The sequence below is a fragment of the Leopardus geoffroyi genome, chromosome D3, assembly GCF_018350155.1.
Source record: "Leopardus geoffroyi isolate Oge1 chromosome D3, O.geoffroyi_Oge1_pat1.0, whole genome shotgun sequence".
Taxonomy (NCBI): Eukaryota; Metazoa; Chordata; class Mammalia; order Carnivora; family Felidae; genus Leopardus; species Leopardus geoffroyi.
Window position 1 is genome coordinate 23,461,605 of NC_059339.1, and position 25,505 is coordinate 23,487,109.

Consider the following 25,505-nt stretch of genomic DNA (forward strand, 5'->3'; position numbering starts at 1 on the left):
TCAACATATTCAATGCAACACCTATCAAAATAACACCACCATTCTTCACAGAGCTAGAACAAACAATCCTAAAATTTGTATGGAACCAGAAAAGACCCCAAATAGCCAAAGCAATCTTGAAAAAGAAAATCAAAGCCGGAGGCATCACAATCCAGGACTTCAAGCTGTATTACAAAGTTGTAATCATCAAGACAGTGCAGAACTGGCACAAAAACAGACATTCAGATCAATGGAACAGAATAGAAAATTCAGAAATGGACCCACAAATGGATGACTAACTAATCTTTGACAAAGCAGGAAAGAATATCCAATGGAATAAAGACAGTCTCTTCAGCAAGTGGTGCTAGGAAAACTGGACAGCAGCGTGCAGAAAAATGAACCTGGACCACTTTCTTACAGCATACACAAAAATAAACTCAAAATGGATTAAAGACCTAAACGTAAGACAGGAAACCATCAAAATCCTCGAGGAGAAAAGCAGGCAAAAACCTCTTTGATCTTCTTACTCAACCTCTTCTTACTCAACACGTCTCTGGAGGCAAGGGAAACAAAAGCAAAAATGAACTATTGGGACCTCGTCAAAATAAAAAGCTTCTGCACAGTGAAGGAAACAATCAGCAAAACTAAAAGGCAACTTACAGAATGGGAGAAGATATTTGCAAATAACATATCAGATAAAGGGTTAGTATCCAAAATCTATAAAGAACTTATCAAACTCCACACCCAAAAAACAATCTAGTGAAGAAATGGGCAAAAGACATGAATAGACACTTCTCCAAAGAAGACATCCAGATGGCCTACTGACACATGAAAAAATGCTCAACATCACTCAGCATCAGGGAAATGCAAATCAAAACCACAATGAGATACCACCTCACACCTGTCAGAATGGCTAACCTTAACAACTCAGGCAACAACAGATGTTGGTGAGGATGTGGAGAAAGGGGATCTCTTTTACAGTGTTGGTGGGAATGCAAGCTGGTGCAGCCACTCTGGAAAACAGTATGGAAGTTCCTCAAAAAATTAAAAATAGAACTATCCTACAATGCAGCAATTGCATACTAGGTATTTATCCAAGGGATACAGGTATGCTGTTTCGAAGGGACACATGCACCCCAATGTTTATAGCAGCACTATCAACAATAGCCAAAGTATGGAAAGAGCCCAAATGTCCATCAACAGATGAGTGGATAAAGAAGATGTGGTATACATATACAATGGAGTATTACTCAGCAATCAAAAAGAATGAAATTTGCCATTTGCTGCTATGTGGATGGAACTAGAGGGTATTATGCTAAGCGAAATTAGTAGGAGAAAGAAAAACATCATATGACTTCATTCATATGAGGACTTTAAGATACAAAACAGACGAACATAAGGGAAGGGAAGCAAAAATAATATAAAAACAGGGAGGGGGACAAAACATAAGAGACTTTTTTTTTTTTTAACGTTTATTCATTTTTGAAAGACAGAGAGAGAGAGAGAGCGAATGCGGAAGGGGCAGAGAGAGAGAGAGGGAGACACAGAATTCGAAGCAGGCTCCAGGCTCCGAGCTGTCAGCACGGAGCTCGATGTGGGTGGGGCTCGAACTCACAGACTGCAAGATCATAACCGAGCCGGAGTCGGCCGCCCAACCGACTGAGCCACCCAGGCACCCCAAGAGACTCTTAAATATGGAGAACAAACAGGGTTACCAAAGGGTTGTGAGATGGGGGATGGGCTAAATGGGTAAGGGGCATTAAGGAATCTACTGAAATCATTGTTGCACTATGTGATAACTAACTTGAATATAAATTAAAAAAAAAACAAAAACAAGAATCCCTAGCGCCATTGTTCCATGCTCCCATTTTACCGAGGTGGACACTGAGGCCCAGAGTGGGCAAAGGCCTTGGTCAAGGTCACAGAGCAAGTCAATACCAGAGCTGCAGGAGTTCTGAAAACAAAAGTCTGACTTCAGCTCTAACTCTGTGGAGTTGGGGGACGCCCGGCGGAAACGCCCACCTGGCTGCTTGCAGAAGGAAGCGGTCTACGCGGTGGGGCGGGGCTTACTCATGCCCCGCCCCGTCGCCGGTTTCGGGGCGGGGGCTTCCTTCAACCTGCGCCGCTCCAACATGGCTCCGCGGCTGTGCAGCATCTCTGCGGCGACGCGACGGTTGATGGGGCGCCCGAAGCCCCGAGCAGGGGACCTTGCGGCTGCCGCGCGGTGAGAGCCGGGGCAGGGATGGGGGAGGGCTTCGCGCGTGCGGGGAGTGCTGGGGAGGGGACCAGGGTCTTGGTCAGAGGAATGGACAGACTCCGGCTTGGAATCTATATGGGTTAGAGGCGGGAGCAAGATCTAGGCCTAGGGAAGAGCTCTCAGCAAAGAATGGGGGAAATGGTAAAGGTAGGCGCAGGGTCTTTGTCCTAATGGATACCTGGCTCTGGGCACAGGATGAAAGATGGGGTGAATGAGAGGGACATGCCCTGGGCCCGGGAGAGTGGGAGCCGGGCAGAGGGCAGGAGTGGCTTCTTTTCTAGGCCTTTGAGATGATTGTGAAATAACACCCACTGGGGCCTTCTAGGAGAGGCAGCTCCTCCCTCGGAAGTTCTGGGGGGAAGAGATACGGATAGCAATAGGGGACCCCCCAAGGGCCATGGCTACAAAGACCCTTTGCTCCCCAATCCTAAACAGTACAGGTGGGGCAAAGGAGGCCTGGGAAGGGATGGGAGTTGCCCAAGGTCACTCCCTCTGGTGTCCGGAGGTGGCATTGGGTCCGGACCTAGGTCTCCTGACAGTGCTCTTTGCACCACAACTGGTGGCCTCCTGGGAGAGGCAGTTCTCTCAGCCTGGGCTTTTGTTTGGGCCCTGCTCTGGACTGAGGCAGGGCTTGGCCTCCTTGAACAGCCCTGGGCGGCCCCTCCCTCCTGCGTCTCCAGCGGCCTGTACTTTCCCCATCCCCTCATCACCCTCTATACACACTTGCTTGTCTGCCCGACTAGCCTGTCATGTCATTTTTCTGTTAATCCAGCCCCTAGCACAGGGTTCAGGACAGTGTGTGCTCAAGAACATATTGCTACAGAAGTGAAGACACCTGTCTCCCCACCTGTGTGCGGAAAAGAAGCAGGAGGCCCTCCTCTCCAGCAGCCTAGGCTTGAAGCTTCAGAGTTCTGTGAGACCTTGCCATGAGATCTTAGAGCACTGTGCACTGTGGCTCATGGGTCGTTGGGAAAGAGGAGCTGAGTGTGTTCCCCCCACCCTGTCCGCCCAATAATTGGGGAGAAAGCTGGTATCATGGAAAGAACCTGGAGTTTAGCGCCAGCATATCTAACTCAGCCTTTCTTAGTGGGGTGAGTCGTTTGGCCTCTTGAAGTCTCAGATTCCTCATCTGCAAAAGGGATGATAAAATAGTCTGTATCTCATAGAGCTGTTGAGGGTGAAAAAGGCCATGTATGTGAGGCTTCTAGCCCCTGGTAAACATACAACAGATATTGCCCTTGTTCTAACAGTTTCTGCACGAACTCCTCATAGTATCAGGGCTGAAATGGCCTTGGAGAGAACATCTTCTCTGAGCTCCTTGTTTTCCAGATGAGGAAATCGAGGCTGGGATTGGGACCTCACTTCCCCAGGGTACCAGAATCAGTAGGTGGGAGAGCCATTTGTGTGGCAAATATCCAGAGACCACAAAAGGAGCGTGGGACATAAGGCAGCCTACTGCTCCTCACTTACTCACTTGACTTGGGCACTAGAACCTCTGTGAACCTCGGTTTCCTTCTCTGTAAAGTGGTGATGATGATCTGCTGGGCGTTTTTGCAGGCTTGCTGTGAAGGCTCTTGGACTAATGCTCCCCACGTCGCTCAGGGACTGCTTTACAGTTACTTATGCCTTTTAGATACCTGGGAACATCCCCTCCTGTTGACCTTTAGGCCACCCCATATCTCTCTGGAGTCACTAGAGGGACAGGTAGCAGCCTTTCTGACCTCCGAGGTTTGGGGACTGCTGGGATGGAGATAAGAGTGTGGGCTTTAAAGTCAGATGGATGTGGGGGCGCCTGGGTGGCGCAGTCGGTTAAGCGTCCGACTTCAGCCAGGTCACGATCTCGCGGTCCGTGGGTTCGAGCCCCGCGTCGGGCTCTGGGCTGATGGCTCAGAGCCTGGAGCCTGCTTCCGATTCTGTGTCTCCCTCTCTCTCTGCCCCTCCCCCGTTCATGCTCTGTCTCTCTCTGTCCCAAAAATAAATAAACGTTGAAAAAAAAAAAAAATTTAAAGTCAGATGGATGTGGGTTGGAATCCTCTCGGCCGTTAACCATCCTTGAGCTTCATTTTTCTCAAATACGTGTCATGCAGATTAGCACATAGTAATTGCTCAATAAACAGCAGTTGTTACTACTGCTGTACCAGTAATCCTGTAAACAGAACTTTAGTTCTTTTATTTTTATTACTGTTATTATTATGCTTTATTTAAGTAAGCTCTACACTCAATATGGGGCACTTGAACTCACTATCCCAAGATCAAGAGTCACATGCTCTACTGACTGAGCCAGCCAGGTGCTCCAGAACTTCAGTTCTTTTATTTATTTATTTATTTATTTATTTATTTATCTAATGTTTATTTATTTTTGAGAGAGAGAGCATGTGCACGCAAGTGGGGGAGAGGCAGAGAGAGTGGGAGACAGAGGATCTGAATCAGGCTCTGCGCTGACAGCAGAGAACCTTACATGAGGCTCGGTCTCACAAACCGTGAGATCGTGACCTAAGCTGAAGTTGGCCGCTTAACCGACTGAGTCACCCAGGCACCCCCAGAACTTCAGTTCTTTTAGCTCTTATGTATGTCTTCTAAACATACACCTCTGGAATAATCAAGCAGATACATGGTCCTTTCTAAAGTCAGCCAACTCAGGGGTGCCTGGGTGGCTCAGGCGGTTGAGTGTCCAACTTCGGCTCAGGTCATGATCTTGTGGTTCTGGAGTTCGAGCCATGCGTCAGGCTTCGTGCTGACAGCTCAGAGCCTAGAGCCTGCCTCGGATTCTGTGTGTGTCTTTCTGTCCCTCCCCTGCTTGCATGCGTGGTCTCTCTCACTCTCTCTCTCTCAAAAATAAATAAACATTAATAAATTAAATAAATAAATACATACATACATACATACATAAATAAATAAATAAAATCAGCCAACTCAAAACACAAGAGTGTTTCAGAGTGTGTATAGAGCTGAGAACATTCTGGAGCAATTTCATTTTGCAGGGTGTCGGATTGTTGATCACTATTGAGAGTGCAAATGTGACATCTACCAAAAAGTTCTCATCTGAGACAAATATTTGTTGAGCAACTCCAAAGCCAAAAGCACTGTGCTTTGTACCCTGGGGGGGATGGGAGGACATTAGTGGCTTCCAGTGTGGCTGGGGAGATAAGACATACTTCTATGAAAAGGATGAAAGGGCCCATGGAGAAATAAGAGAGGTGTTTTTATGGAAGGGGCTAAAACTGGTCCATCCGGACAGATCTTTCCTGCAGGGTATACAAAGCTGCGTTGTGTTTTTCTAGGCCTAAGAGGCATTCTTAATATAGTTTAGATACCAAAATCTTTGGCATTTCTGAGATTAAATTGGCGGGGGGGAGGAGGAGGGAAAGAAATTAGGACTGTTCTAGAGCACTGATCCTTAAAGTTGAGCAGTCCCCTGGTGGGCTTGTTAAAACCCAGATTGCTAGGCCCACCCCCAGAGTTTTTGCTGCTGTATGTCTAGGATGGGACCTGAGAATTTCTCAGATGACATTATTAGTGGTGGGTTTCAGAACCACTGGGATAGGGAATCTTGGATCTGTGGAAAGCTTGGCAAAGTACATGAGAGCTAGAATTCCAAGTGGAGACATCCAGCCTTTGTTTTGTACACAATGGGGAGCCACAGAAGACTTTAGAGCAGAACAATAGCATCATCCAAATGGTGCTTTACAAAGATGGATGGGCAAATTAGGAAAAGTGGGGAAAGAGTGGGAGCTGGGAGATGAGTTAGGAAGTTTGGTAGGAACAGTGATGTTAGTTGCACTGTCTTGTCAGGCCCTTTCTCTAAAAGAGCCATCCTAATGCCCCTATTTTACAGATGAGGAATATAAAGCTCAAAGAGATGAAGCTGAGCTGAGATTAGAACCTGGATTCATCCAGAACCTGTGCTCTTAAGCACTAATTCTGCTGGTGGTGGTGGGGAGGGAAAGGGACCCTGAGCCCTGCGTCCACACTCTGAACCACCCTTCCTTTAATTTATTTCCTTCCAACTTTCATCATCTTCAGGCGGCTCTGTCTTAGTGTCCCCTCACTCCTTCATTTGTTTCCCAGACACAGACTGAGCACGTGCCAGGTGCCCAGCACCATTCAAGGCAGTGGGAATACAAGGGACAGATAAGATCCCTGTCCATCTGGGGCTGCTTCTACTGGAGCAGACAACAAACAAGGCATATAATAAGGGGGAAAAAGTATAATGTGATAGAAGGAGCTACAGAAACAGCAGGGTGAGAGGGGTCGGGGAGTTCAGGGGCAGGAGAATGTTATGATTTCACTGAGAAAATGAAATTTGAATTCTTGAAAATGTGAACCTGTGGACACTGGCTTGGAGTTCAGACCCTGTCCTGGGATCTTGGACAGGTCCCATCTTGGGTTTTGCCTGAGAAAAGATCTTTTTAGAGATAGGTTGCTTTAGCCTGCTCATTTGACACACGGGGAAACTGAGGTCCATAGGCATAAAAGATGAGAGAGTTGTGGGAAGAGATGGGAGCCCATCAGAGCTCCTGGATTCCCCTGCCATTCCCCTGGAGTGAAGAGCATTCTAGCCCCCAGGCTCTGTCTCCAAGGGCTGACCTCCTGGCTGTTTATCTTGGTCAGTACTGATGTTAATAAATTACTCAAAGCCCAGTCCTGGAGCAAAGGTCTTGGTTGACAGTGAGTAGGAGCCATTGTTTTCCCTGCCACCACCCCTTCCAAGGGAAGCATCCCCTCTATATTCAAATCAAAGGTCGGATCTCTCTGCCAGTGGCTTTGTTGAAACACCTGGTTCTTCACAGTATCTGCCTGATGCTCCCCAAGTCAGTGCTCAAACTGGAGGTGGGAGCCAACTTTGGAGGAAAGAGTTCTGGGTTTCTTCTTGCCTCAGCTCTGCCCCTGATTTACCATATGACCTTGGGCAAGTTCCTTAACCCCCTGACTATTTTCACATCTCAAAAATGGGGACCCTAATAGTATCAACCCTATGTCAACATTACGTAGATGCAGCAGGATCATGCTTCTGACAAGTTGATCACAGATCCCTGACACAGACGATGTCCTCAGCTAAAGTATCTATAGCGAAGCTATATTCTGGTCCCCAAATGTCATAGAACCACACTGCCCATCTGATGATAATTGTCTTTTTTTTTTTTTTAATGTTTATTTATTTTGAGAGTGCACGCACAAGCGGGGGGGTGGGGCGCAGAGAGAGGGAGAGAGATCTGAATCAGGCTCCACTCTCAGTGCAGAACTGAACCTGGGGCTCCATCTCACAACCATGAGATGAGATCATGACCTGAGCTGAAATCAAGAGTTGGGCACTCAACCGACTGAGCTACCCAGGCGCCCCGATGATAATCATCTTTTTTGTTCTTTGTTAATGAAACAAATACATGCACAATGACAGAAAGCCTGTGAATTCAGAAACACTTTAAACAATTTTATTTTTTTAGCTTTCCAAAAAGCTTTAGTGAGTAAAGAAAAGTTTAAGCATCTTCTCCCCTCTCCCAGGTAAGCAGTATTTAGTTTGGGACAAATCCTCATTCATCTTTCTCTGTGTTCATATAAATGGTTTACTACTTTAAGATGCTTTTTTAATTTCATCAGTCTCAGTGGCTGCTCCATATTTTGGAAAAAAATAATACTTTGATTTGCCAAGACATTTATTCTAGCCACAGAAAAAGATCGAAAAAGTACACTTGCTGGCACTTAAGGGCCAGGCTCTCTGGCTAGAAATCATCCAACATGAGAATTGCTTTTCAGGCCTGACTACAAGTTGTACCACTGCTATTAAGCAAAAAGATTTATGGCCACCTAAAAAAAAAAAAAAAAAAAAGCCCGCCCCTGCTGGGACCTTGTGTGGGAAGTATAGTTAGGGTATGGCAGGACCAGGTGGCAGGTCCCCTGCTCTGAACAGAGTACTTCATTCCTTTGTTCATTTTTCAAGGCACCTTAGCCAAGCACACAGGGTGGATAATGTCAATTAAATGTTGCCTGGATGAATGAATGAGTCTTGCCTTGCAATGCCTTTTTACCCTATCTGCTGTTATCTGCCAAATCAGCCCTGGAGATTCAGAGATTGGTCAGATCACCTCCTCTGGAGGGTTTGCCCAGACTGCCAGAGGCTTGCTCACCTAGGCTCTCCCAGATACCTCTGGCTATAATTATGTTCCAAAGCCTGTTTTTTCCAGTGGACTGTGACTTCTTCAAGGACAAAGCTTATTTTTCTTTGGCTCTCCATTTATGGGGACTGGGAAGAGGCACAGGCCAAGTGTAGTGTGGGCACTGGGGAGCACAATGAGTGTAACCTTCTGTCAGAGGGGACAGAAATTGCCAAGAAAGCACTGAGTAAAAGAGCCTTGTATGGGGGCGCCTGGGTGGCTCAGTCGGTTAGGCGGCCGACTTTGGCTCAGGTCATGATCTCGCGGTCCGTGAGTTCGAGCCCCGCGTCGGGCTCTGTGCTGACAGCTCAGAGCCTGGAGCCTGCTTCATATTCTGTGTCTCCCTCTCTCTGACCCTCCCCTGTTCATGCCCTGTCTCTCCCTGTCTCAAAAATAAATAAACGTTAAAAAAAAAAAACTAAAAAAAAAAAAAAAAAAAAGAGCCTGGTATGTTCAGGGAGGAGCACATCTGGAGAGTGGAGTACACAGGTTGGAGGGAGGGGACAGCAAGGAAGGCTGGTAAGATACATTGCACTGTCAGGTTTTGGACATCAGGCAAGGTGGTTTTAGGGTTGATCTTCTTGGCAAGAGGCTGCAGATGTGTGCCCCAAGGAACCTCTTGGAAAGGGAAAAGTGGAGGGAGGGAGGAGAGAGGTGGGAGGTGGGGCTCTTCCCCTGGCCTCCTGAGGCCTTGCAAAACTTTAAGAAGCAAAGTGGGTAGCCATGACCTCTGTAAAAGGGACCAGGTCTGCTCAGCTGACTCCAGTGACATTTTAAACTCTGGGTCTGCCACTGGATTCTTTGGCTCCATTCCTAGAAATATGGGTTCCTCAGGACATCTGAGGGATGGGGGAACAAGATATCGGAGCCGATGGGAAAGCCAGGGCTCCCCCCCCCCCGCCCCGCTTGTCCCCCTGAACTCCTCTGTCCTTCAGCTTCTATTCCAAGGACAATGAAGGTAGCTGGTTCCGCTCCCTCTTTGTGCACAAGGTGGATCCCCGGAAGGATGCCCACTCCACCCTGCTGTCCAAGAAGGAAACAAGCAACCTCTACAAGATCCAGTGTGAGTGGCTGCTGAGCCAGCCCGCCAGCCCTTCTGGGGCCTCTGGGAGCCCACAAGGCTTCAGCTGGGACAGGAGAGGGGCTGGGACATCCTGAGCTATCCTGGGAACCTTGGCCTGTGGGACGTCCCCCCACCCCAGTTCCCCACAGACACACACACACCCTGCTTCACCTTCCATTTTCTGTCCTCTGTTGCAGTTCACAATGTGAAGCCTGAGTGTCTGGATGCCTACAACAGCCTGACGTGAGCATCCTCCTCCATCTGCTCATCCCTCCCTGCTTGGGTTGGAGACTCCATCCCAGCCCCATTCTCCCTGCAGAGATCTAGGAGATGTAGATGTCAGAGCCAGAAGTCCTAAAGATGTATTGTCCAGCCTCTGCATCTTAGAAATGGGGACACTCAGGCTCAGCCCTGAGGGCCTGAGTTGGAACCCTTATCTCAGGGACCCTGGTGGCTGATGTGAGCCCTCCTCCCTCTCTCTGTCCCCCTCCCCTCCACCCCAGGGAAGCTGTGCTGCCCAAGCTGCACCTGGATGAGGACTACCCCTGCTCACTCGTGGGCAACTGGAACACATGGTACGGGGAGCAGGACCAGGCAGGTGAGGTGCCCACCTCCCCAGTGCTACTGCCGCCCAGCCCGGATCTCTGACACCTGTCATGCCTAGCCACCTTCCACACCCTCCACAGTGGCACCCAGAGGGATCTTTCATAATGCAGTCCTCCTCAGCTCACTCTACTGCTTAGACACCTGTTGTGGCTCCTGTCTGCCCTCAGGGTGGCCCACGAGGCTCTGTGAGCCCTTCTCTGCCACATCCTCTTTGCTTTGCTTCCTGTGCTCTCCCACTCAGGACTTCTTGCAGTTCTCCAGATTGACCATTTCACCCTCCACTTCCAGACTCTTGTTCCTGCTGTTTCTTCTGCTGGAAACATCCTTTTTCCCTTGCCCGCTTTACCTGGCTCACCCCTCTGCTCAACCTTTGTTTTGGTGTAGACCTCACCTCCTCCTAGAAGCCTTCCCTGATCCTCTCCACCTAAGCGGGGTCAGGCACCTCCCCTGACTTCCCTCTTCACAGCCCCAATCGTGTACCCCATATTGTGCTTGCATTTTCCCCATATAGGTGGTGAGTTCTGGGATGGAGGGGGTCCCTGTCTGTCTTTACTACCGAATCCCCTATATGTAGCACATACTTATGGAATTCACAGAGGCTCTTGTCTGAGCTGGTTCCTTATAGCCTCCCGGAGGTCCCCATAGCATGCACTATCCCTCCCCCAGAGACCCACCCTGCCCTTGGCACCAGCTGCTAGGCTGGCACACATAAATTTGACTCACAGCATCTCATTCACTCAAAGGGTCCCTGGTATTTAGACTGCACTGTCAGGGCAGTAGCCACTAGCCACATGTAGCTATTTAAATTTAAATTAGTTAAAATTAGGGGCACCTGGGTGGCTCAGTTGGTTAAGTATCTGACTTCAGCTCGGGTCATGATCTTGCAGTTCGTGGGTTCAAGCCCCATGTCAGACTCTGTGCTGACAGCTCAGAGTCTGGAGCCTGCTTTAGATTCTGTGTCTGTGTCTTCGTCTCTCTCTGCCCCTCCCCCACTTGTGCCCCTTCCTTGGCTTGTAGATGCATCACCCCAGTTTCTGCCTCCGTTACCACATAGCATTCTCCCTGTGTACCTCTGTCTTCACATGGTGCTCTTTTTGTGTCTCTTTGTCTCTCAAATATGAATAAACATTAAATTTTTTTTAATTAGTTAAAATTAAAGAAAAGGAAAAATTCAGTTTCAGTCACACTAGCCACCTTTCAAGTGTCCACTGATAGACCCATGTGGCTCGTGGCTACTGTGTTAGCACACCCATAAGACATTTCTATTGTAGCAAAAAGTCCTTTGGACATGCTGATTTAGACTCTGTATAGCACAGGGAGCTCTTCTGCAACAGTCCTGATAAAGGGTCTTCTAAGGGATAAAGGGATAAGGGTCCCTTGAACACTCCTAGTAATGGGGAACTCACTCCGTAATAAGCAAACCTATCTCATCCTTCCACCGCCCTGATAATTGTATGTGTCTAAAAAAAAAAAAAAAATCAGTGTCTTACAGACAGATTCCCTTGATCATGTATTCTGTTTCTGTAACAGACATTGACACATTGCTAGGTGGATAAGAGAAGATCAAACTGTCTTGAGCTTTAGCCCCTACCATTTTCCCATATTAGGTACAACTTAATCAGCTCTAGCTATAGTCCTTGGATTCTCTTAATTATTTGCTAGTTGGGAAATGAACTTTGAGGGATGAGTTCCTGAACTTTTAAAGCATGTCCTAAATTTTGTGTATCTTGAGGTGTCGTCCCTTGTGTAGAATCAGCTAGGGAGCAGAGACCCCCACCCCACCCCAAGCCATCCCCTAGAAGTAGGGCTCAAGAATCTACATTTTAATGGACGTAGAAGAACCGTTGATCTATCTCCTAGAGGGAGCACTGCAATTGTTAGAAAACTGTCTTTTCATGGGCCTAGGATTCCTTTCCTGTAACTTTTCCCTATTGGTCCCCAGTATGATGTTTATCCCTCTTCTACTGGCAGCATTCCTGAGCTTGGTAGACTTCCATCCATATAGTATTTTTGCTGTTTCCCTTGGGAAAGAGGCCTTTAAACTCTCAGGTCAGACCATTTTGCAGATAGGAGAATCAAGGTATACAGATGGGGTCAGAAGGCAGGTAAGGGATAGGCTGGGGATGGGAAGGAACAAAAGTCTGTGTTTCCAAACCACTGGTCAGCCAACTGCCCTCAGCTCTAGTCTCCCTTTGGAGACCTTCCTCTCTCGACCTCAGCCATGCTCCCAAGGGTGACAAGACTGTTTCCTTTTTTCTCTTCCACCTTTATTATTGGAAGGTGTAGTAGTTTCCTACGGCTGCCATAACAAAGTGCCAACTACTAGGTGGCTTAAGACAACAAATTTATTCTCTCAAGTTCTGGAGCCCAGAGGTCTGAAATCTAGGTGTTGGCAGGGCCGTGCTCTCTCTAAAGTATTTTCTTGCCTTTTCCACCTTCTGGTTTTTGCTGGAAATCCTTGGCTTTCCTTGGCTTGTAGATGCATCACCCCAGTCTCTGCCTCCGTTACCACATAGCATTCTCCCTGTGTACCTCCGTCTTCACATGGTGCCCTTTTTGTGTCTGTGTCCAAGTCTTTCTCTTCATATGAGGACACCAGTCTTTGAATTTAGGTCCCACCAATATGACAGCATCTTAGCTTGATTATATCTACAAAGACCCTATTTCCAAATAAGGTCCTATTCTGAGGTTCTGGGTAGGCATAAACATAAGGGGCAGGGGAATACTATTTGACCCAGCAGAGGGGCTATGATAGAAAATTCAAACAGTACACAAGAGTTTTCAATAAAAAGCAAGCCTCCCTCCTGCCCACAATACCCGGGCCTCAATTCTCTGCCTCAGGGGCATCTTCTATCACAATCTCTTGGGTCTCCAATGAGAGATGGTATAAAGACCAGCATCTCTGGATATGTCTCCCCACCCCTAAACACATGTGCTAGCATACTGTGCATGCTGTTCTGTTCCTTGGTTTCTTTCTTTCTTTTTTTTTTTTAATTCACTAAGAATGTTCCATCTCAGCCCATCAGGCCTACTCTCCCTTGTCCATCCTGTCCCTCACAGGCCTGGTGTGCTGTTGCACCTTGGGTACAAGGACACACCTGATCCTCTTGTGCTATTTAAGGAAGATTGGATGGAAACATTATTCCCATTTTCAGGATGAGGACGTCAAGGGCTGGGGGGGGTGGGGTGTGGGATCAAAGGCCACCTGGCAGACCTGGAGTTCAAACCTAGGCCTCCTGGGCTTGTGTCTGGGGAAATCCCCTGTCTAGCACTGTCCCTTACCAGGGCAAAGGGAACTCAGCTGGAGACTGCCCCATCTCATACACACTTAGCTAGCCTTAGGGTAAGCAGGGCAGGGTCCCAGCAGCCCCCTGACCTGTACCTCCTATTTTCCTCACCCCCAACAGTACACCTGTGGCGATTCTCAGGTGGCTACCCAGCCCTCATGGACTGCATGAACAAACTCAAAAACAACAAGGTATGTCGGCATCTGTTCCACAAACCTCTCTGGAATATTGGCTCTGGCTCAGCCTGTGCTGGGGGCTGCTACCACTACCCCATGAGATACACCGCCAGGGTGGGGGGCTCTTCGTGGCTGCCATGCCCAGACTGCCACACCCACAGGAGTACCTGGAGTTCCGAAAGGAGCGGAGCCAGATGCTGCTGTCCAGGAGAAACCAGATGCTCCTTGAATTCAGCTTTTGGAATGAGCCACAGCCCAGAGCAGGCCCCAACATCTATGAGCTGAGGACATACAAACTCAAGGTGCCTCCTCCCAACCAGATCCCTGCCTGCCTCCCACCTTCCCTGCTGTGGTGGTGCTTTACAGATACACCTACATGGGTGGGTCCTGTGCCCCAGCACCCAGACTGGGGCTTCTGGCCTCTCCCTCCCAATGGGTTCAGAATAGAGGTATGTACACACGTGTGCACACATGCACACCCAGGTGCAAGTCAGGACCCTTGAATGAGGCCAAGTGGCCCCTGGGGTTGGGGAGACATAACAGTTTACCCCCTCTACCCACCCGTGACATTTGGAATCTGAGATGGGGCTCATTTCCACTCTTTCCCCTGGTTCTCTTTCAGCCAGGAACCATGATTGAGTGGGGGAACAACTGGTGAGTGGCAGTGCCTGGGGTTGGGGGGACCTTGCCTACCTATCCTGCTTAGTTCCCTGGCATCCCACCTTTCCCAGGGCCATATGTCAGGGAACCCGACATCCTCTACTCCAGGAGAAGGATCCAACCAGGATGTGAACCCTCTTCTAGCAGAATACCCAGCCCACAGCTGTACCTCTGTCACCCCCTTCCCTGATCATCTCTGAGAACTGGGGGGGTCCTACCTCAGGCTCCTCCCTTGAGGTGTGGCTAAGAAATCAGCCTGGTGACACCTCATAGGGCCCTTTGCACTCGCCCTGGCCCCTGCTCCACACTCTTCTGCTGTCCCTAGGGCGCGGGCCATCAAGTACCGGCAAGAGAACCAGGAGGCGGTGGGCGGCTTCTTCTCGCAGATAGGCGAGCTCTACGTTGTGCACCATCTCTGGGGTAGGCTGGGAACCCTCTAGGGGCCCTCTGCTTGTCCCGTTTCTCTATTGTCACTCTATATAGACAACGCAAATATATTAGTGCCCTTTTGAGCTTATGGTCCAGCAGAGGGGGACACCACCTCAGACATAAACTAACACAAAAACATCATTTTGGGTTATTACAAATAATGAAGACGCAGGGAAAAATGATGAAACAAACGGGAATGACTTGGATAGACAAAGAAGGCCTCTCTGAGGAGGTAAAATGTTAGCTCTGCTAAAGGATGAGAAGGAGCCAGCTTGTGAATTGCCAGGGAAAGGCATTCTAAGTAGAGGGAACAACATGTGCAAAGGCCCTGTGGTGGAGAAAACGCCTTCAGGGTTTTGAAGAGTGCAGAGGAGGCCAGTGTGGAAATAGGGATGGATGTGAGGAGATAGGGACAGACCAGATCAGGCTGGGCCTTGCAGGTTGTGGAGACAAGTGGGATTTATTCTAAATGCAGTGGGAGGCTGCTGCAGCATTTTAAGCACATGACCTGATTTGTATTCCACTGATTGCTCTGGTTGCCATGTGCTTTGCTGGAGAGAGTTTGTAGGGGAACAAGAGAGGCAGTGGGGCATCAGGAGATGGTTATACTAGTTCAGGCGGATGGGTTCAGGAGGATGGTGGCCTGGCCTAATGTGGTGGCAGCGAGGATGCTGAAAAGGCCACAGATTCATTAGTCTGGAGGTGAAGCAGTGGGCTTTGTGGATGAATTGTCTGTGTGGGGCGAGGCAGGGAGAGAACTCCAGATTCCTGCTTCAGCAGCTAGCTGTGTGTCTCTTACTGAGACCCTAGGAAGGGGAGGTTGAGGGAGTCAAGAGTATAATCTTGGCCCTTGGAAATGTTGCCTTTAAGGTGCTGTCACATCCAAGTGGAGACACAAGTGGGCACCAGATATATGGCTCTGGAGCCGGAGGGAGAGTTCTCGGCTAGAAATAGAAAGGTGGATGTTGTCAACAAATGTACAATTGGATGAGATCGTCAGAGCAGACAGTGTGTGGTAACAGTCTGAGGCACTGGGGAGAGACAGCAGGACAGGGTTTGGGGCAATGGGAAGAGGGCTCTGTGCTAGGTATAGAACCAGATCCTCTATGCCCACAGAATGAGCCAATGCCTTTCCTACAGCCTATAAAGACCTACAGTCTCGGGAGGAGACTCGAAATGCTGCCTGGAGGAAGAGGGGCTGGGACCAAAATGTCTACTACACAGGTGAGTGCTTTTGCTGGGGCATCAGCCTAGCCCTTGGAGGTCCTTTGCAAGAGCCCAATCTGAGGATAGAATCCCCTCTGCAAGGAAATCAAGCCTCACTTGATTACCTCTCGTGCTGGGAAGCTTTTAAGACAGTGAGTAGGTTTCGATCTTGGTGGCACACTCCTTGTGATTTAGGCAGTGGGTGTAGGTGAGTGCCTCAGGGGACGAAAACACAGGTGGTCCCAATGCACTGTGGCCTCAGGCATGGTTCTTTACACTGAGGGCTCATCTGTAAGATGGTGATGGTGCTTCCCTTGGAGGGCTGGATGGAAGATTCTAGGAGCTAATTTCTGGAAAGTGCTTCCAGACTGGCACAGAGGAAGTGCAAATTTTTTTAGCAAATTTTTTATTCTCCATGTTTGCTACCTTGTGGGGACCCCAGAGAACCACGTGAAGTCAGCAAGTGTTGATTGTGTGCCAGGGACTGCAGTGGGTGGCTGGCTGGGGGACACAGAATGAATAGAAGAAGCCTGTCCCTCCCCTTGAGCTTACAGTTAAGGATCCACACTTACCAGCTGGTGTGGGGGAAAATGCATCTCCTGAAGTAATTAGCAGGAGCCTCATTCTTGAAAGTGTGGTGCTGAATGACAGTATCAGTATCTCCTGGAAGCTTGTTAAAAATGCCAAATCTCAACCCCCACCCCCAGCTGCTGAATCAGAATCTGCACTTTAACAAGAACTGGAGGTAATTGGTAAAGTTTGAACAATTCTGAGCAAGAGGAGTCTGACCTCCTGGGTGAACTTGTGCTGACCTATGGACTGCAGCCTCCCCATCTGTAAAATGAATCTGTTGAACCAAATCAGTGTTTTGCAAATGTTAGCCACTTGAGGACACCCTCATAGCTTTTATCCTCCTTGTATACTATGGCAATAATTATTTTCTTGATAATGAAAAAAAAAATTTTTTTAATGTTTATTTCTGAGAGAGAGAAACACAGAGCATGAGCAGGGAAGGGGCAGAGAGAGAGAGAGGGAGATACAGGCTCCAGGCTCTGAGCTGTCAGCACAGCACAGAGCCTGACGTGGGACTCGAACCCACAAACCATGAGATCAAGACCTGAGCTGAAGTCAGACGCTTAACTGACTGAGCCACCCAGGTGCCCTTGATATTTTTCTTTAAATCCCCCTACTTCTACACCTAGCTTTTGTTCTAAGCAATATCTGCGAAATCACTTTTTGCTTATTCTCTCACCTATACAGGAACATAAATATATAATTATGAAACTTTAAGAATGTTGCATCTCAGCACCACCCAAGTCCCCTCTTATCCCACAATTGGGTGCTCTCTGTTCTAGGAAGGCAGTGGGGCTTTCCCTGTCTCAGCATCCTAGGCCGCCTCCTCCTTTTTTTTTAATTTAATTTATTTTTTAATTTTTTTTATGTTTTTATTTATTTTTGAGACAGAGAGAGACAGAGAGAGACAGAGCATGAGCAGGGGAGGAGCAGAGAGAGAGGGAGACACAGAATCCGAAGCAGGCTCCAGGCTCTGAGCTGTCAGCACAGAGCCCGACAAGGGGCTCGAACCCTCGGACTGTGAGATCGTGACCTGAGCTGAAGTCGGATGCCTAACCGACTGAACCACCCAGGCGCCCCCTCCTCCTCCTTCAGAGTCCAGTTTGGGGGGTTGGTTTGCCTCTGCCCCCTCTGTGACCTCTGTTTCTCTCTCTGCAGTCCCACTGGTGCGACACATGGAGTCTCGGATCATGATCCCTTTGAAGATCTCGCCTCTCCAGTGATGCTGCCGCTGCCTCTGCCTCCTTCCCCTTCTCCCTCAGGGCAGCCAATGGACAGAGGATATCACAGTCCTGCTGTCTTGGTTTTCTTTCGGATGTGGGATGACTCTGGGGGTTCGTCCTCAGCTCAGACAAAGGGGAAACTGAAGGATGACAGGGTTCTGAGGACTTGCAGCTCTGCCCAGGCCCTTCCCACCTTCCCTGCCCACCCCTTCCCCTGTGCTGGAAGCAGTTTTTAGTTTCTCTGATGAAAAACAGCAACCTTTTATGTATTCTCACATTGCCCCCTAAGATTCCTCATCTCAAGGCCACCAGTCCCTAGTTATCACCACGGAAGCCCTCAGTTTAGCTTTACTTACACAAAAGGTAGTGTGTCCAGTGGTTAGAGGTGGGGTGGGGAGGAAGGAAGTCAGACCAGGCCTGGTTGTCTGGAATTCCCTGGTATCCACTGGGCCACCCACTTGCTGGATAGTCTGAGCCAAGTCCCTCTTGTCAGGGAAAAGCCTAAAACTGCCTCAAGAAGTAAAGGGGAAAACCCTAAAGTTAGCAAAATCAGCGTGAGATCCTACATATTCCATTGAGAAAGGCTGGGAAAAGGGATGGAGCTGGGAAAGATCTGGGTCACAGAATGGAACATGAACTTAGAAGGTAGAACATAGAATTCAGACCTTGGATTTGAACTGCAGAATTTGTAATACAGAATCGGGAAGATAGAGGTTACAGAAGACCACCTGGGAAGGGGTTCCCAGTACAAGACAGAAAGAGGCTCATCTCTTTCTCCCTACATAATGAGATGGAGAACTTGACTGTGTAGCTCCAGCACTGCTGTGTAGGGAGAGTCTCCTCCCCTTTTTCACTCCTGCAGGCTAAGGAGAGGGCCAGGGCCTGTATTTCCCTCACCCTGCAATTCCTTTTCTCTCTTCATATTCTATTAGCCCAACCCTCATTCTACTGGGCCACTGGGTATGTGGAGTGGGGTCAGGGACTTCAGTGATCCCCACACCTCATCAACCTCTAGGTAGCCTGATTCTGTCTCCCTTTCAGGAAAACTTATGCTGGAGTCACTGATGGAACCAATTAAAAATTTACTATAAACCGTGGTGTGTGTGTGTGTGTTTCATCTGCAAGGAACTTTGGCAGGTGCTAGGGGCAGGGCCAGTTTCCTAGTTCCATCTGGCTGATTTACGCACCCCCCCCCAACTCCGTTACCTGAGCTATACTCAGGAAGGGCCTCTGCACCCTCCCAAACCCCCATGGCAGAAGGGACAGCCCTTCATAACCAGGCACTCAGGACATTAGTGTTTCTACCTCTGGATGAGTAGGATTTACACCAAAAGCCCTTAACCCTGTCCTTAGAATTCATACCAGGGGCAGAAAACACTGATACTGTCAAATGCTGCATGAGAGTTGTGACTGCCCTAGACAAACCAGGCCTAAAATGAGGAAACTACTGATGCACCCTTGGGGAAAAAAGTGTCAGAGAATGAATGCCATCCCTGGCTTGCAGCCCTCACTAGTGTGGGATGTTTGGGTGAATGTGACAGTGGTTAAGAATCCAGGTCATGAAGGCATATCCGCAGTTTCAAATCTTGGCACTACCACGCTTTCGCGTTATCTTGGACCTACGACGAACTCATTCACTCAACTAGTCGGAAGCAGAGCGCGCACTAGTTGGGGGCCGTTGCTTTAGGCTCTGGGCAAAGAGTAAACAGGGCACCTAAGACTCTGCCCTTGCAGCATCAGTTTCCCGTTTTGGAGGACAGCGTGAGGGTGTTGGTGACCCTTCCTAACAAACACCGGTCTCAAGGCCGCTTGCTTGCGAGCAGCCCAGGAGCTACTTCCGCCGGGAGCCGGCGGCCGGCAGGGGCCTCAGCGCTTCGCTTCCGGCCTCCGCGCCTCGCTTCCGGCAGACCGCTCTTTCCTTCCGTTTCTCTATGGTGCCTGGGAAGCCCTCTCTCCGCCGCCGGAAGTGGCTCACTGGCCGCGACAGGTTCGGGGCTGCACGCGGTGAGGACTGGAGCGGGACAGAGGGGCTGGTCGGAGGGGCGGGGCAGGGCGCTCCGGGACCGAGGTGCGGACTTCCCGGAGGGCGTCCCCAGGCTGGAGTCCGACCCGAGTTCTCCGTGCTCACTCTTCGGGGTCCCCCGCCGCTCGGCGCCGCGCGCCCAGTCTCTTCAGGTGAAAATGTTGGCAGCAGCAGCTTCGGGCCGCACTATGCAGCTCTAGGTGACGACGACGTTGTCGATGTCTATGGTGGTGGTGATAACAACTCACATTTATTGGGTGCTTACGTGTGCCTGGGTCTCTTTACTGTGTAGCCGAGTCAGGATTTCTCACATTTCAGCCTTTCGCGTCCCACCTTTTTGGGTTTTGCCCAATTTACCTTTAAGACTGTTTACTAAGGTTTTTAATCGAGTCACTTTTTATTTCGCAAAGGTAAATTGGTTTTAGGAGAAAATTTCGATGGTCTCCCATAAACGGAGACTTGGCAGTATGCAGAAAGTAATGATAAAAATTAATATAATTAACATGAAAACAGACTAATTCTGGCTAGATTGCATTGTCTAAAGCTCAGAGACAGAATCCTTTTGCTAAGAAAGGAACATTGATGTTCACAGATGCTAAAGACAAATTAGGAAAATGAGATGTTCTCCTTGAAGCAATCGGAAGTTTCTAAAAAGAATTGAAAAGGGATTGACCTCCTTAGATGTTCAACATTATTTCAGATCATCCATGTGCCATTTACAGTCCTACTGCTAGGTCATCTTCATCACCTTCCCCAGAGGAATGCCTCCTGTGTCAATGTCCACAACAACCCCTGAGGTAGGGACTGTTATTCTCATTTCCTCTGAGGAAACAGGCCCAGAGAGCAGTGAAGTGACTTGTCTCAGGACTCAGGGCTTCTCTGACTCACTACCATCAGCCATTGGCTCCTTCAGTAAATGCTGGTGGCAGATTTTTTGGGCTAAGGGAGATGGTGCTGCCCACCTCAAGGGGCTGTGGTGACAACCAGGAGAGGTAGCAGAGGGGGAGGATGCTTTGTGACCCTAGAGCCCCACGAAATGTAGGTTCTATTCTTTTAAATTTTAGGGTCAACCAAAGAGTTAATGGCATTGCCAGCTGAGATGGTAGCAAGACACATTGGTGTTACAAGAATGTAGTTAAGAGGACTGATGTGGCGTCAGATGGAACCAACTTTAGCAAACTAGCCGTGTAACCTTGGGCAGCTCATTCGGCTTTCCGAGCCTCGGTGTTCTCATCTATAAAATGGTACTTGTTCTTACCTGAAAAGTTTGTTATAAGGATCAAATGAGTATTTATCTGTAAAGTGCTTAGATCAGGTCCAGCACACGGTGATCAATCGATAGTATTGGGAACAGGTATATATGCTAAACTTCGGAGTTTAGTCAGTGATGTGGTTATGGCGCCTTTAATTTTTTTTTTTTTAACGTTTATTTATTTTTGAGACACAGAGAGACAGAGCATGAACGGGGGAGGGTCAGAGAGAGAGGGAGACACAGAATGTGAAACAGGCTCCAGGCTCTGAGCAGTCAGCACAGAGCCCGACGCGGGGCTCGAACTCACGGACCGCGAGATCGTGACCTGAGCCGAAGTCGGACGTTCAACCGACTGAGCCACCCAGGCGCCCCAGTTATGGCGCCTTTAAAGGAGGTGAAGATGAATTCATTTTGGATAGGCTGAGGACCGATTCCCCTTTTTACACAGGATTAAACTGAAGCTTTGGAGGGTTGAGTGACCCTTTTTTTGAGTTACCTAGGTTGTTAGTGGCCAGCACTACTAGTTAGACTTAAGTATTCTGACTCCAGGAAAATCTCCAATTCCAACTCTGGAAAATTGCAAAAGTTTTCTCCTTTTAACAGGTCTCTATCTCCTCTTGACCTTACCAAACAACCATGTCATCAGAATCAAGCAAGAAACGGAAGCCCAAAGTGATCCGAAGTGATGGAGCTCCATCTGAAGGCAAGCGTAACCGTTCTGACACAGAACAGGTGAGATCAGCCAGTGCTGCCATGCTGCTGAGAAATTACAGCTTGTGGCGAATCACCTGGCTGTGGGTTTGCAGCAGCTGAGGGTCACAGTGATGGCCTCCCAGGTGGCCTCTGCTTGACCAAGTGCCTGGAATTCCCCTGGTTCTACAAAACCTGAGTATTCACATTTGGCTTAGCGGCAGCATTCCAAGAACCAACCAGCCTATATCAGACATGAATAGTGCCTGAATGGACAATGCATTCTAGTATGGTGTGTGTCTCCCAAGTTTCCAGAGTCAGAAGAAGCCAGTATCTGCAGCATACCACCAGAAACTGGAGATGTGGCATTCCTGGTCAGCTACTGAGAAAGTACCAGAACAACATCTCCGCAGAATCTCTTCTGTGGCCTAAGAGCTCATACTGTCAGCAGGTTCTTCCTTTTATTATTTCTCTGTCTTTAAATCTCTCAAGCTAATTTTTCTTAAAGATTATTTATTTATCTTGAGAGAGGGAGAGCACATGCCCACGTGTGCGAGTGGGGGAGAGGCAGAGAGAGGGGTAGGAGAGAAAATCCCAAGCAGGCTTTGCACTGTTAGCTCGGGGCTCAATCCCATGAACCAAGAGATCATGACCTGAGCTGAAATCAAGAGTCGGACGCTTAACTGACTGAGCCACCCGGGTGCTCCTGTCAAGCTAATTTGTGACCTAATTGTTTTGATTGGTTGGTTACTTTTTTTTTTTTTAACTGGATTAGAGAAGCATAGGAGCTTGAATTTAAGTAGAAAACGATCTTTTTCTCAGATTTAGGAAATCTAGAGTAAGAAAAAACCTTATCCATTGTGTAGGCATTAATTCTTTTTTATTGAGATGTAATTGACATATAACATTAATTTAAAGTGTATAATGATTTGAAATCTGTGTATGTTGTAAAATGATCACTACAAAAGTCTACTTAACCGTATGTAGTTACAGTTTTTTTTTTCTTGTGGTAACTTTTAAGACCTATTGTCTTAGCAACTTTCAAATATGCAATATAGTATCATTAGCTAACTCTCTTCAAGAGATGTGTTCCATTTACTCCAAAGGCTGGGTGACCAATTACGATATTTTAGTCTCTGCTAAAGCTTGATTTGACCATCTAAACACCCATCAGTAGGAATTTGGTTAAATGCATTCTGGTTCATCTATACAGTGGATTCTCACACAGCCATTTTGATGAATATTTAATTTATTGGGATGAGAAACTGCACTAAATAGCATGGACAGTGTGATTCCATTTTGTTTAAAAATAAAATTTGTGTTTATCCACAGTATTAAAAATAGTTGTTTCAGTTTGGAGGTGAGATTACAGGCAACTTTTCATTTTGTTTTTGATACTGCTCACTATATTCTGAGTCTCTGACACCAAGGATGCATTACTTTATAATTAGAAAAAAAGAGGGATTCTTTTCCATTTTGAGAAGAAGGAAAACATTTGATTTGAGGACCAATTTTTTTTTTTCTTAAGATTTTAGTTTTGAGTAATCTCCACACCCAGCATGGGGGCTCGAACTCACAACTCTGATATCAAGAGTCGCATGCTCTACCAACTGAGCCAGCCAGGCGCACCTTGAGGACCAGATTTTTTTAGAGACATGATTTGGGGTTTCATTGTTACTGATTTCAGCCAAGTGTCCCTGGTCCCAACAGGGAGACTTTTATTCCCCACCCAAGGCATGTATCCGTGCTTCCACAGGAAGGTAAATACTACAGCGAGGAGGCTGAGGTGGACCTGCGGGACCCTGGCAGAGACTATGAGCTGTACAAGTACACGTGCCAGGAGTTGCAGAGGCTCATGGCTGAGATCCAGGACCTGAAGAGCCGAGGAGGCAAGGATGTGGTAAGGAGTAGCAGTGGTTTGGGGCAGACATGAACATGGTGGGTTTGCACGGATGGACTTGTTTTGCACCCACCAGAGCCCTTCCTGATCTTGGTCTTCTGGCCTAACCATGATCAGGTAGTTGGAGTCTGCGGGCTCCAGAGATGGTGCTTATTAATTTATTGAAACATTTCATCGCTCCCCAATCATCAATTAGAGTAACAAAAGTACAGGATAATTAATTTTTCTCCTAAGTGTAATTTGACAGTTCATCCAATTAATACTTATTACATGTCAGGCATTTTGTAGGTGTTGGGAAATGATGATATGTGTAAATTCCTTTGCTGTTGTAAGGATGGATAGGTACAGGTATGTTATAGAGACCAAAAATGAAATTGTTAGTATTAAATGAATGAACCAGACTTTGAGGCAAAGAAACTAAACAGTGTAACTAAAAACAAAACCCATGTATTGCCAAGAATCTCACTTATTTGTGCTTATCCTGGCCCAATATTGTTATGATTATTACATCATATTTTACTGTTGCCAAGCTTTATAGCTATAATTCTGGTATGTTCATTTAAGTTATTCTGTAAGGTTATTCATAGAGATCAAATTGTATGGCGGGATGTTGCTATTGTTAGGATCTCTGTAGACAATATGTAGGAACAGATATTAATTGGTTTTATTTTTTAATGTTTATTAAAGTTTATTTATTTTGAGAGAGAGAGTGGGGGAGGGCAAAGAGTGACAGGGAGAGAGAAAATCCCAAGCAGGCTGTACTCTGTCAGCAAAGAGCCCAACATGGGGCGTGAGATCATGATCTGAGCCAAGATCAAGAGTCAGACACTTAACCGACTAAGCCACCCAGGTGCCCTGGGACAGATATTAATTGTGCATTGGCTATACTTGCTCCATTTTCCATCGACAGTTCTCATCATTCTGAGCTCCTTCCAGTATCTGTTTTTGGCCCTGGGTGGGGATGGGTCAGCAGTGAGGGGCTGAAGGAAGCTGAGCCATCACCTGTTGTCAAGGTCTTCACCAGTTTTCTTTGCCTGCAGGCAGTTGAGATAGAAGATCGGAGGATCCAGAGCTGTGTGCATTTCATGACTCTAAAGAAGCTTAATCGATTAGCCCATATCAGGTTGAAGAAAGGAAGAGATCAGACCCATGAGGTAGGAATTGAGAGGTTTAATCCTCCTCCTCCCTCTTCCCCATCCACTTCTTAATCCCCTTTACCTCTTCCCTGAGTTTGCTGCTGCTCTGTTTGACCTGACTTGCCCCACTTAGCTCTGACCTTGTCCTCCTTTCAGGCCAAGCAGAAAGTAGATGCCTATCACCTGCAGCTCCAGAACCTGTTGTATGAGGTGATGCACCTGCAGAAAGAGATCACCAAATGTCTGGAGTTTAAGTGAGTTTTGGAGAACAAACTTTGTCAAAATTGCCTACTGGTAACTACTTTCTCCTGCATAGCTCAAGGTTAGCTAGTCTCCTTAAAAAGAAATCAGATGAACTTAGAGACTGCAGGATCTGGGACAAAAGTGAATAGATCACTTTGGGAGAATTGGAAAGCAGTGTTTTCAAGCTGCACAAAGAACCTTAGAAGCTTGTCTGACTTTTTCAAGTTTTGAGCTCTGTACCTGGCCAAAACCAGTTGTCTATCTCCAGCAGCGGCCTTTATGTTACCAGTTTGATTCCTGGGCACCTTGCATGGGAGCAACTCCCTTCCAGTCAAATCCTTTTAACCTTTTGGCCCACTTTTCCTCTCTAAAGTTCCAGCCATTCATTTTTGCAACTGGATTTTATTCTTTGGAACCTGAACTTCTTGCCACTTAGTTGCTCTCAGGTAAACAAACTATAGTTCGTCAGTGTCCATTTTAAAATGTAATGCCTCTTGGCAAATCCAAGTTGAGAGATGAGGAGGAGGAAAGAATAGACAGAGGAAGAAAAGAGAACGTATTCTTGTTTGGTCAGACCTATTTGTGCAAACTGAAAAGAGGCAGGTTTTATTGTAATAAACTTGTGATGAGAGGGGCATATCAGTCATTGG

At 47.7% G+C, this 25,505-nt stretch overlaps 2 protein-coding genes across 10 annotated transcripts in view; both read left to right on the forward strand.

Moving 5' to 3' along the window:
* The first annotated feature begins 2,063 nt into the window (after window positions 1-2,063).
* On the forward strand, window positions 2,064-18,703 carry NIPSNAP1 (nipsnap homolog 1). Its single transcript, XM_045458134.1, has 10 exons — window positions 2,064-2,203; window positions 9,324-9,451; window positions 9,649-9,694; window positions 9,955-10,049; window positions 13,465-13,535; window positions 13,682-13,822; window positions 14,143-14,174; window positions 14,506-14,600; window positions 15,750-15,833; window positions 17,547-18,703. The coding sequence occupies exons 1-10, from the start codon at window positions 2,112-2,114 to the stop codon at window positions 17,609-17,611; spliced, it is 849 nt and encodes a 282-aa protein (XP_045314090.1). The 5' UTR covers window positions 2,064-2,111; the 3' UTR covers window positions 17,612-18,703.
* A 792-nt stretch (window positions 18,704-19,495) lies between these two features.
* The window catches only part of THOC5 (THO complex 5), a 32,111-nt gene continuing 26,101 nt past the window's right edge, over window positions 19,496-25,505 (forward strand). For 2 of the 9 annotated variants that reach the window (XM_045458130.1, XM_045458132.1), the window contains exons 1-5: window positions 19,496-19,615; window positions 21,490-21,618; window positions 23,333-23,476; window positions 24,517-24,630; window positions 24,769-24,866. In XM_045458130.1, the coding sequence (XP_045314086.1) occupies window positions 21,523-21,618; window positions 23,333-23,476; window positions 24,517-24,630; window positions 24,769-24,866 (452 nt within the window). In that variant the 5' untranslated portion in view covers window positions 19,496-19,615; window positions 21,490-21,522. Of the gene's footprint in view, window positions 19,835-21,489; window positions 22,028-23,332; window positions 23,477-24,516; window positions 24,631-24,768; window positions 24,867-25,505 lie in introns of those variants that run through there. The other 7 variants (XM_045458123.1, XM_045458127.1, XM_045458129.1 and 4 more) reach the window with 6 other exon arrangements.

What these genes read in the sequence shown, in the direction of transcription:
- NIPSNAP1 (XM_045458134.1), top strand. Translation starts at nt 2,112, where the DNA reads ATGGCTCCGCGGCTGTGCAGCATCTCTGCGGCGACGCGACGGTTGATG. An exon ending in CGGGGAGCAGGACCAGGCAG is followed by an intron (nt 10,050 to 13,464) that starts GTGAGGTGCCCA and finishes CACCCCCAACAG; the next exon opens with TACACCTGTGGCGATTCTCA. An exon ending in ATTGAGTGGGGGAACAACTG is followed by an intron (nt 14,175 to 14,505) that starts GTGAGTGGCAGT and finishes TGCTGTCCCTAG; the next exon opens with GGCGCGGGCCATCAAGTACC.